At 35.8% G+C, this 12,619-nt stretch overlaps 1 protein-coding gene across 1 annotated transcript in view; it reads right to left on the bottom strand.

Moving 5' to 3' along the window:
- The window catches only part of HECW2 (HECT, C2 and WW domain containing E3 ubiquitin protein ligase 2), a 116,824-nt gene that overhangs the window by 15,839 nt on the left and 88,366 nt on the right, over positions 1–12,619 (bottom strand). The window contains exons 18-20 of the mRNA XM_015813025.1: positions 11,943–12,052; positions 5,289–5,409; positions 3,729–3,842 (exon numbers count right to left, since the gene is read on the bottom strand). Coding sequence (XP_015668511.1) covers positions 3,729–3,842; positions 5,289–5,409; positions 11,943–12,052 — 345 coding nt within the window. The remainder of the gene's footprint in view (positions 1–3,728; positions 3,843–5,288; positions 5,410–11,942; positions 12,053–12,619) is intronic.

The raw sequence follows: 12,619 nt of genomic DNA, 5'->3' as shown, positions 1-12,619 counted from the left end.
ACATTGCTTATGGATATATGTCTTGTTATTAACCACCTCACACACAAGAGTATTAGGGCAGAAACACTACATAAAAACAGTTATATTTTTATGGGGAAGTATTGGTTGCTTCATACAATTTTTTTAGTGTTACCGCACAGAAATATAGTATTATCTCCCTTCCTGAACATACTATGCTCATGTTACTTGTCATGAAACAGAGCAATAAAGAAATATGAACATCACATAACCATAATTAGAGTTAAATTGCCCATTATCTTTATTGATGGCAACTTACACTGAGAGCCTAAGCATCAAATCCAATTATTATGAAGCTCACCTGATGCCCAGCATCCTCTTTGGTTGAACATTAAGAACAGGGCAAGAATTTTGAACCTTTCAACTTGAGATGGTGTCACAAATTATCTTGTCTCTCAAGTTATGAAGATGAACTGACCTTTAAGATCCACCAAGACCCCTTCTTTTTTTTAGTGAAGTGGGATGCCTGCTTACACCTGAAATGGGTCCGGCCCAATAATTGGTTGTGACACAGACCCTACCCCACCCCCAAAAGGAACCAAACTGTATAAAGAGGGTAAAACCTCTCCAACCTGTTTCATCTAAAATTCCTTTTCAGTTTGGCCCTAATTGAAAGTACAGAAAGGGACAGCGTTAAATCCCTGCATTCTCTGGTGTCCCAGCACCCAAAGACCACACAAAATAACATCCTGGATGAGCAGGACCCCAAGATGATGAATGAAATTACCTTTACCAAGGGGGAAAATCCTGACAAAGCTATAGTTATTAGAGGTTACATGTATTCCTCACCAGCATGTCCCTCAACACATACATTTTAATTTTAGCATCTAGCAACTTTCATACAGCTGCTTAATTGGTTACCTGTTGAATCGTTTATGTGTTACAAGAGATTATGACATGCAAGTTTCTTGTTCATCCAAAGGCTTTGCATTAAGAATTATTATAACCAATGTTTGCAACAACAGCTACAAGGATATATGTTTACTATTACCACACCTCACAAATTACTTCTTGAATACACAATCTGATTATTAAAGCATAAAGATGTCACCTAAAAATAATCTCACTGCAACAGAGATGTTCTGCATGTTTTGAATCCACATTGTTTCTAAAAATTTGGTCATGAAGAAATTGATGATCACTGTTTGGATATTCAAACAATTCAACAAAACAAACAAAAGTTGAAATGTGGTGGAAATCTTTTAAAAGTTCTGTGATTTGTTTGGCTAATTTTTTAAGCAAACTGAGCTATTTTATGTTTAGATGCTTTATCACTGACAGCTCTTCTCAAAAGTACTAAATATAGGGATAGGGAGAAAAATGTATAATTTGTTCAGTTAATTTATATAAATGATGGCAAAATTCACTTTGGTTCCTTAAGAACAGGCATGTCAAACTGCGGTCTGCAGGCCAGATGCGTAATGCCAAAGCCGTGCCCACCCCATTTCCGGCAATGGGGGAAAAGTCGCAATACATCATGTGATGTCGCGAGTTTGACATGCCTGCTTAAGAACATTCTGTAACTACTTGAGTACATTTACTGAAATCAAGATGTCTGGTAGCACCTTTCCCAGGTAACAAATTTAGGATGAGATGGGGTGGAAGGGTGGAGTTAGATCAATCTGTCTTCTCCTCCCTTCCACATTATTTCACTTTTGTTTAAATCCTACATCAGGCTAACCCACAGGTCAGCAACCTGCGGCTCCAGAGCCACATGCGGCTCTTTGAGCCTTCGCCTGTGGCTCCCAGCCTCTTCTGCCATTTGCAGAGAGAGACAGAGACAGAAAGAGGCACTTGCGCTTCCCCCCCCTCTGTGTGAGTGTGTGTAAAAAATAGAGTGGCCTCACCCTGTTCTACGAGCTGAAAAGCTTATTGGGCGGGGCTCCTCCTTTGCTGCGTCTCTGCAGGAAGCAGGAAGGGGAGGAGAGAGCCAGCCTGTTGCAGAACAGCTTGAAGCCAGCTTGCCAGATGAGCAGAAGATCAGAGAGAGGGAGAGGGGGGAGAGAGAAAGAGAGAGAGAGCAGAGAGAAAGAGAGAGAGAAAAAGGGAGAGGAGAGAGAGAGGAGAGAGAGAGAGAGAGAGAGAGAGAGAGAGGAAGTGCAAGTGCCCTCTCTCTCTTTCTCACACACACACACACACACACTGAGTGGGGGAAGAGGACTGGCAGACCAAGGGCAGAAAGAGAGGGAGAGGGAGGGAGGGAGAGAGAGACAGAGAGAGAGACCCTTTTGACATCTAAAATGAAGATAACACTGCATTTATCTTTTTTTATCTTTATGATACACATACATACATACGTACGTACGTACGTACGTACGTACGTACGTACGTACCTATAATAAAGGTAAAAAAGGATATATGCAGAGTTATCTTCATTTTAGAGATCAAAAGGGTTTTGCAGCTCCCATGTTTTGTTTTTGGTGGGAAACAGGTCCAAGTGGCTCTTTGAGTGTTTTGGGTTGCCTTGATTTTTAATAAAGTGTGTTAGCTAGGAGAGATGTTCTCAGATTCCATCACATGGTTCCCTTCCTACAGTCATCACATTCATGGGAATTGTTAATACGCTATTTCAGAGTTTATCCATTTTACTCATAGTATTGCTATTTCTGGATGTTTTCTAACATTTTCATACTTTTTAATTATCTTGAGATTCATCTTGCCTTTCTTGTCCTTAAAACACTGCAGCCATGAGTCACAGTAGCCTCTACTTTGTGTTTCCAAGAACACTTTCTTTTAAGTGTTATTTTCTATATAAACACCTGGACTATTTGGTACATTCTAAAATAACATTCAGTTGTAAAAGCTTTTTATTAAATAATATCCAAATGGCATGATTCTTATTTCCTGTAAAGAACAAGATTTTGGACAGAACTAGCAGACATAATAAAGTAATATACAAACTGGTTTTATTTATTTATCCTTATCTCTATGCCTCCCACTTTGTAAGACTCCAAGCAACTCACAAAGTAAAAGAATTGTCAAAACATCACATCTACAGAGTCATAAAACATCATCCAAATAAAATCATAAAAGCAAATTTATTGCCTGTAAGAATGAAGGTAGATACTTCTAAGTATAGAAGGATGATGAAGCACGAACAGGCCTTCACTTAAAACTTTTACACTGCACGATAGGAGGGTGGTAAGAAAAGAAGCAAAACCTGTGAAGAGATGCTGCCCATGTAATTCAGAAGTTTCATGATTTAAACAGCAAATGTGTGAAAGTTATAAATAAATATAGATGTGTGATGGAAGGAGCTTCATCCCTCCCTTACAGATTGCAATTATGTAAGATTGTATGCTGAACACTTTCAAATTGACCCAAATTATCTAAGGACTTAGTATCAATCTTCATCAATCATATGTCTAAAATAGCTACAATCCAGTCCAATCCTTCAATGCAACCATCTTTTTTTTTACATTGCAGAGAGAGATGGCAGTGCAGCATGCAGGACTAAAATCTTATCAGAGCAGCTTTGATAGAAGCTCAATATGTGCCAATGTGATGCTTTCTAAAGAACTCACATGTCAGAAAATCAGCACTATCTGGACAGCTGTAGATGCTAGGCTTATAAAAGGCATTTCCTGGCAGTAATTCTTCCTCATTTCTGCTCTAGACCACAAAGAGCGCACTAAAATATCTGCACACAGCTGCAAAACAAAGCATGTATTAAATATACATTATGTTGATAGTCACTTCCTTCTACTCACCCTTCCTCTCCAACAAATGTGACATACAATTTATTCCTTTGTAGGTCCTTTCTTGAATAACCCATAATTTGATTGAAGGCATCTTCCAGCAAGTGGTCTCTTCGGATAATTAATCTGTGCAATGAAACAAATCAAATCACATAAATTCATGATGATATTTATTTTTCCTGCTTGGTTATTTATTTATATTCAGCTTATAATGACCCTCCCTTCAGCTATATGCATCAAAAAAGATAGAGGCAGAACTACTAGACCACAGACAAATATTCATGATATTTCAATGTCTGGAAGTATCCTTAATATGCATATTCTAAAATATTACCAAATGGACAAGGCAAATTTAAATTTCAATAATAAACAGGGATGCAATAAAGAGAACTAGATACTTGGAAAGCCATTTGTTGAGCAAAAATAATTCATCAGATTATCCGATTTATGCATTAATCCAATTATAATATTCATGTTTCTTAGGAATTCTCTTCTGACATATTTAGACATAGCTGGGGAAACAATAGTCAAAATGCTTATATAATGTGAATTAACTCAGAAGTGGGAATATAAATTGTTCCAAGTTTTTTTAAAAAAATGTTGCATTTGTCTCATTTTTCGCCTTTTAGCTAAAGCACATACTTGTGAGGAGAAGAGTAAATATTAGTGCATGGGGAGCAGCTTGGAATGGAACATTAGTTTGGTTATAAAACAGATGAAGGAAGAAAAGCAATCTTTAGTTATTGCAATTTCTCTATCCAAGTTCAGTTTCCCATAACAGATTTTTGTTTTAAAGAAGATCTAGCTTAACGAAGAGAAGGACAAGGGGGGACATGATACCAGTGTTCCAATATCTCAGGGGCTGCCACAAAGAAGAGGGAGTCAAGCTATTCTCCAAAGCGCCTGAAGGCAGGACAAGAAGCAATGGATGGAAACTGACCAAGGAGAGAAGCAACTTAGAACTAAGGAGAAACTTCCTGACAGTTAGAACAATTAACCAATGGAACAACCTGGCTCCAGAAGCGGTGAATGCTCCAACACTGGAAGTTTTTAAGAAGAGACTGGACAGCCATTTGTCCGAAATGGTGTAGGGTTCCTGCCTGAGCAGGGGGTTGGACTAGATGACCTCCAAGGTCCCTTCCAACTTTATTATTATTATTAAGTCCTGTCGTATGCCTGAGAGATAATGGCTAATTTCATCCCAAACACGAAGTATATATAGCTTTCCTACATTCTGTCCCAAATGCTAACCATTGTAATGTATTGTTTTCATTTATGTTCTGCCTTCCAAATGTTTTATTTATGTTAGATATATACAGGAGTCCCTTCATTCTAGATGGCAATAATTACCACATATGCTTATGTTAGCCACCAGGGTTACGCAGTGAGTTGAACTCAAAAGCAAATTGTGATAGGCAGCAGACATAGCACATTCAGCACTTGTCAGGAGCAACTCAAACCAGCCATGCAAGTTCAGGAAAATACCAGCTGTCTTAAAATCTTTCCAACAGGTGCTGCGTAAGCTCTTTTACTTTTAAATAGCAAAGCAAATAATCTAGCATCTCTATGTACTTCAATTTCCCTGGGCCTTGTCCATATCCTTTAGTCTCCAACTTCCTGTAGAAATTTCTCAGCTTGGCTTCAAAGTCTCTTTTATAAGGAGCTGGAGCACGGGCATTAGCACGCTGGGTACCTGCACCACAGTCAGAAAACAAGATTTTGTTAAAATATTATCAAATAAATAAATAAATGTTACATAATGATGTAAAGCTGCACAATGATATCACATTGCATCACATATGAGGAGAAAAGATAAATCATGGCATAGAGGTAAGCTACACAGTGACTTATTTTTTTAAAAAAATGTGTTTTATTCGGGGGGGGGGAGAGAAATAAGATGACTAGCTAGAACTTTTAAATATTGTTCATTTACTATCAATTAGTTCTAGAACACAAACCCAGAAAACTTAATTCAACTCACTGCAATTACAGCATGTGGGTGATTTTAAATATTTATAAGCTACTAAAAGAACCAGAATGACAAACAACGGACAAAGGGAGTGTTATTGTTTTGCATAGATCTATCATGTCATAAAAATTTAATTTAATTTAGCTGAAAAACAGATGAAAATAACTTCTTCCTTAACCATCATGTGGAAAAATGAAAGTCACATATCTTAAATTCAACCATCAACGGTTATTCACAAGCAAAATCTCTGTTTAAATTAAAAGCAAACTGAATGAAAGAAAAAAAGCATTATGAGCATCAGAAACTTTCACACTCTTGCTGTGCAATCTGAAAGAGGTTTATTAAGAAGAAAACCACAGATACCAGACAAGTAGGAATAGGATTTGTACCCCTTTCGTGCAAAAAAATTGCTATAAAATACCTATGCTTCAATAACATTCTAACCTGAAGTCACAGAATCTTACTTTTGAATTTATTGCTTGAAAAACAGCATTGCTGCTTCTTTAAAAATTCAAACCTGGATTTATTTCTAGTCAACTATAGACATAGTTAATTCCAATGAAAGACAGTAATTACTTAATTGTTTCTGCTATTTGCTTCTGATATATATGGTACAAGACAAAACTCATGTTTAGCTTTGAAAGCTAACTCAAGTCTTGCGTTTCTCAAATGAGATGTCAGTGCAAAAAATCTCCTACGTTTATTGTATACAACCACATTTGCAGTTACTGAGACTTGTAAGCAAAGCAATCCACAACTGGTATTTTTTAGAGGAAACTTTAGTAAAACCCACTTCCTATTTCAGTCTTTTGTCAGCTTAAAGATTTCAAGCATAGAAATGACTGACACGATGAGCAAGCTGATCTGAATAAATCAAATATATTTTACTTTCGGACTCCAGGATGTCTTCATTCAGCTTCTTTGTATAATTCCTTTGCCTCCTGGATTTCTAAGATTTTGAAGCATGCTACCACACCTCAGAAATTGAAATAGTTCTGTAGCTAAAGTGAAATATCACAGCTAACAAACTCCTTTGTTTATAACCCAAAATGGAAAAGTCAAATTTTGGGCAAAAACATTTATTATGTATAAGGTCATACATAATAGGAAAGCACTTCAAAATCAGATTGATTATGCTTCATCCAGACATTTATTGGGAAGAATATTCAGACAATGCTGTCATCCATTTATAATCCACCCTTTTCCCCCCACTGTTTCTCCTTCACCACCACACAAAGAAAAAGAGAGCAGTTGTACAATTCTTTTTCACAGGTCACACTAGGAAGGGTGAGAAAGATGTTATAACATGAAATCTGACTTTTCAGCAGTGCCTCCAAAGATTAACTCCACAACTTTATTGGTATTAAATAATCCTAGCTATTTCTAATTTGTTAAAAAGAAAAGACACATTACTTCCGAAAGGGCATAGGATAGCTGTAAGGGAAAGAGCATTAGTGATTTCAGACTTGTAATAATGTTGGGTGCGGAGGAGTGGAGAAACAGGAATATTAACAAGAGGTGGAAGTAGATCTCAGGCTACACATTTATGCACGCTTCCTAAACAGCTTTTTCCAGTCTGACGCCCTCCGTGTAGGTTGAACAACAACTCCCAATTATCTAAGTTGATAGTTGGAAAAGCTATTTTAAGGGATAATTTGCAATGAAATCAATGAGACTTACTTCTCAGCAGATATCCATATGACAGTACTGCAAAAATTTAGACAATAGTTCTTCAGAGAGCTTAAAGTGGTTTTGAAGAGATACCACTTTTCACAAGCCATATATTTCTTAACCTTGGTATCATTTCTAATTTTTACTACCAAGGGCTCTTGAACAGCAGTCACAGGATTAGAAGAGAGATGATTTCCTGGAATAGAAACTGGCTAAAGGACAGAAATCAAATACAATTTTCAGATTGGTGGTATGTTCAAAGCCAGGTTCAAAGGCATTAGTACTGAGAATGGTAGTCCTTAATTGGTTAGGACTAACTAGTAATGTGGCTAATTTTATTAATGACACTGTTCATTTATTACAATCAAATCAAAATTGTGAACAGTTCTCAAAATAGCCAATTTAGCAGTCCAATTTAAGCCAATGCAAAATGATGTACATTGGCAAAAAAAATACTTAATGATTTATATGACTTGAGATCATTTGCTACTGCTAAAATTGAATTCTGAAGTGATAAAAGTAAGTTCTTCATGATGCTATATCTGATGATGGCCATCTATCCAAAAAGGATTGATTCGAACAGGCTTGGATTAACAAGGACTACAGGTCCTGAGGACAGGTTGATAACTCTAAAAGCCCAATCACCAGCTGCTACTATGGAGTAGTAGTGAAGGATTGCTACGGTCCATATTTGTGAACTTTTTTAAAGCATCTGCTTGGGAAGTGTGAAACAGAATTAGGTCTGTTGACCTAATTAGCAGGATCTTATATTCAAAGGCTGAAAACTATAGTAACAAAATGTACTGCATAGTTATGAGAAAATTTGCACACTACAAGCAATGACACTTAAAAAATTGTGATCTTATCTTGACTCAAGAAAAGAAAGCTTTATCTACATTCATTAAATGCTAAAGTAAGATGCAAAATTGCAGGCAACACTTTCAAATTTGCAATCATTCTTTATGATGAAAGATATACATAAAGAGATTAATTCCATGTGCACTTTGGAATGCATTAACTAAAACACATGCATGATGCCCCACAGCAGACAATTTGCATACAGTAAATATTAAAACAAATGGGCAATTATATTTCCCCAAATACAATGTGTATTGTCTAAGCACCCTGTAAGCATCCCTAAAGGATCTTTAAAAGACTTTTCTATATAGACTGGGACTATAACTAGTAACAATTCTCCATGGCTGGCTGGGGAATTTGGGTAGTTTCAGTCCCAATATACCTGGAGGTTCCAGGTGGAGAACGCTATTCTAGGTGTATCAGTCCCTAGGTTGTAGACAGTTTGCTTAAAACTTATAAAGACAGGTCCAAGCAGACAAAACCTGGTAATGTTAATTTGAAGAGAATGACAAGTATCATTCCTGTAGTTGATGCAACGATATATAATTGTGACAGTAAGGTATTCCATGTGACATGTTTTTTTTCTGTCTTATCTTACTTAATGAAACGTGATAGTGCACATGCAATGGTGTAAGTCCTGTGAGAGACTGCCTTCCTAGTCAGTTACATCTCATGATTATTACGCAGTTATAATTGCGTTACAAAGAATGTTATGTGCATAGTTACCTGATTTTCTACCATCCTCCCTAAGCTGTATCCCTAACTGGGCTCAACATTTGGTAGCCTCAATATTCTGGGTAAGCGAAAAGAACCAGCATGCTGTTGGCAGCAGACAGCCTATTCTTATCGTGAAGCTGGTACCTTTATACACTAAAAAGGGAACAGATAGGTCTGCTTGGCTGGCAAGGGAACCCAGTTTGGCAGAAAAACGGGTTGCCTTCAGATTCCCTTTGGCAGTAGTAGGGAATTAACAACATTAAGCTGACCCAAGACTGACATTTCCAAACAAGCTGCATAACCATCAAAAGTGTGCACACATCCTTTCCACACCTCCTCATTTGTGCTGTTAATTGCTGCATCTTGGTAACAATGACAGAGTTAGCAGTCTGATATCTACATCGGTGATGTCATTTTGACAATCAGGGAAGTAGGCAAATATAATTTCACTACCAATCTCTGTTCCTGCCAGAAAGAAGGTCATTAACCAGTCAAGCTACGGAATTCTACAATGTATATCCTCAAGGATTTAATTTATGCTTCTTTCTCATTTTTCCCCATAGCAAAAGCTACTTAAAAAAGAAAAATTCAGAACTGCAACAATATGAGGAGTTGATCATGTTGATCAAGTAATGAATCAATCATAGATTGGTCCATTTTAGAATGTATTACTTGATTGCAGTTGAAATTGCCCACAGACTTTCTTTTGTACTTGATATAGTTCACCACTACCACCCAAAGTCAGGTTAGTTTCAAAAATATCATTTTGAAAATCCCTCAAAACCCGAGTATGTCACCAGGCCTGGGGATCCCAGGAAAATGGAGACATTCTTAGTTTCATTGTGACTGATCTTTTTACTCTCTGTGTGTGGTTTATATATTTTAAACATTTGATAGTTCTTCATTTTTATATTGCATAATGGTTGTATTTTTATATACTACTGTAATTAATGTGTTTAATAAATGAATAAACAAATAAATGATACCCGACTGTATATCTATGCATGAACACACAGAGACCCAAAATTCCTACATTTGTCTTATGTTGAAGAAAATATCACGTTCAGATGATGAACGTGAAAGAAATAAACTAATTTGGGGACCTTATTTGTTTATCCAGGAATTTGTTACAAAAAGTTATGCCAAACTAACCTAATTTCTTTTTTTTACAGAGTTAATGGCTTAATAGAGTGCACTGAGCAAGGGGTTGGACTAAATGAGTTACCTTGTACACAATATCAGAATATCCATAATACACGATTATCAGGTCCTGCTGATGTTGCCAAATTCAGTCACTTTAAAATAAAGCCTTTGGGTTATGTTAATAATTGTGAGATTCTGTATTAATGATTATTATGTTAAAGAAATTTATTTTTCTGTCTTTTCCTTAGCCAAAAAGGAAAAGAGAAAGTACATTTCTCCTTTCATTCTTTCTACCTTACCTTTTATTAATGATTTCCCAAACCCTGAAGTGAAATTTTGATTTTGTTTTCTTTTAATTTGGCTTTCCCCCCCAAAACAAGGATTCCTGGTTGACTAAGCAACTCACCCCTCCTCTTTTTCTCTTTAACCCCCCCTTTTTATTCAGAAGGTATCCAGCTCTATCATCTCCTTCAAACCAGTAGGCAAGAAGTGACTCCTTTTTCTCATGAACTCAATCTCTGTAAAACTGAAATACGTTTGAGAAATACATTTATAACATATATTTTTGCTACTTTGTGGAATGACTGCAACTCTCTTTTTTAATTGTTTACTTTTATTGCCATTATTCAGGACCTATTTAAATTCTTAGTTTGAGAACTGACTTGGGAAGATTCATTTTACATTAGATGAAATGCTCCTAAATTATCTTTTCAGCACATGATAAGTCCTTACGACAAATCAGCTGGCACTGTCAAGAATTTCCTGGGCAATTAAAGCAATTATTTCCATCCTAAGAATAACAAGAGAATTGAGCTGTTATTAAAATAAATTACCCATATTATATACGTCTCTCTCTTTCTCTCATTATAAGCACTGCATGCACATGCTTTTGCATGCTGATAAGTTAGCATTTTATAAATAATTAAGTAATTTTATGGTTATTTGTGTAATCTAAATTGGAGCATAAAACTGACTGGGAAAAGAGATCTGTGATAAACTTCTTTCCTTTATGAAGTGAATCAAGAGATTAATTAATCACTCATATTAAAACACACAAATGATTTCAATTATGTAATAAATCATAGGTAATTAACAGAAGGTGCTGAGGGTTTCCCCCTCCCAGAAAAATAAAACAAACTATATTTAACTGCAAAAAGCTCCAATATAAATTATCAAATTTTTTAATAAAATGATCCTTATCAGGTTAATCTATAACCATTCAAGAAATTATGTTAGATTGAAAACTGTTTATTAAAATTAGGGTTATTGGTTTTTCCAAAAAAAAAAAGCACAGGCAAATAAATATTTTAAAATGAATGAATTCTATTCCATATTTTAGTGCTTTCTTATTGTATAAAGATTTGCTAATACAGCATCTGTAGGAAAAGATGCCTAAGAAATCATAGTTGAGGGACAATGTGTGTGTGTGTACACATACAGAAGATAGAATGTCAAAATCCATTTTACAAAGCCTAATAATTTAATTAATTTATGCCTCAATGTATTCTTTTCGACTGTTCTTATCCCAGGATATCATCTTCCACTGATGGAAGAAGATACCGCAGTCGTTGTTTAAATTCTTCCTCTATGTACAGAAGAGATCTAAAAATAATTAATGTTTTTTTTAATATTAATGGCAGAATACTGCTATTCCCACAATATAGAATATGTTTTCTTCATTCTTTAAAACCATCTTTCTGAGAAATGTTATATAAATGTCTGAAATTAACAGCAAAGAATTCATTTAATCTTAAGATCACAAACATTATTTTCCTGCATTTCATAAGGAAGGCCATGAAACCAGGCGAGAACAAACCTTACCTGGTTCACCATCTAAAAACACTGCAAGCATTTGCGGTAGAGCTCACCTGGAGAGTTCTGAGGAGAGGACACAGGGGACCCACGTGGTGACTGACAATAACTGGGATGAAGTAAGGCATGTGGTGGTACATATGACATAATTTCCTCTTCAAATAAACTAGGCAGAAAGTAAGCAAAAATAAAGCTGATATACAAATTGATTTAAATATGCCACATGTGATATTTTGTAGGAATATTATATATTCCTATATACACCAAGCAACATTATGTTGATTTCTTTGAAAGACGGCACATTTGCATCTGAAAATGTCAAAAGCTACAAGTGAAAAAAATAAAAAGGTTTTAAGTGTACCTTCCCTGTTCCAAGTGTTTCCACTGGAAATATCTTTATTTGTTCTAAAGTGCTATCAGGTTACCACAGTCTACCACAGTCTATATGCATTCATGCTTTGCCGCTTAGGCCACACACACAAAGAATACTTCTGTATGTCCCACCAGAAATATGTAATGCCAATAGCTAATTCTGCTTTTTCTGCAGAATTGTAAAATAAGTTGCAATGTGGCAGGCCCTCTCATTGTTTTTTAGGTAAAGGTAAAGGAGACTTCTTTAAATATACCTTTTTATCTAGGCTTTTTTTAGAATGTCTTTCAAGATTTAGTTTTAATATTGTTTTATAATTTTAAAGGTTTGTAGAATTTTATGTTACATTTATACCCCGATAAG

The sequence above is a fragment of the Protobothrops mucrosquamatus genome, unplaced genomic scaffold (genome assembly GCF_001527695.2).
Source record: "Protobothrops mucrosquamatus isolate PMUCROS unplaced genomic scaffold, P.Mucros_1.0 scaffold129, whole genome shotgun sequence".
In the NCBI taxonomy this organism is placed as follows: Eukaryota; Metazoa; Chordata; class Lepidosauria; order Squamata; family Viperidae; genus Protobothrops; species Protobothrops mucrosquamatus.
Note: the sequence above shows the minus strand (reverse complement) of the source record. Positions and strands in the feature narration are given on the sequence as shown.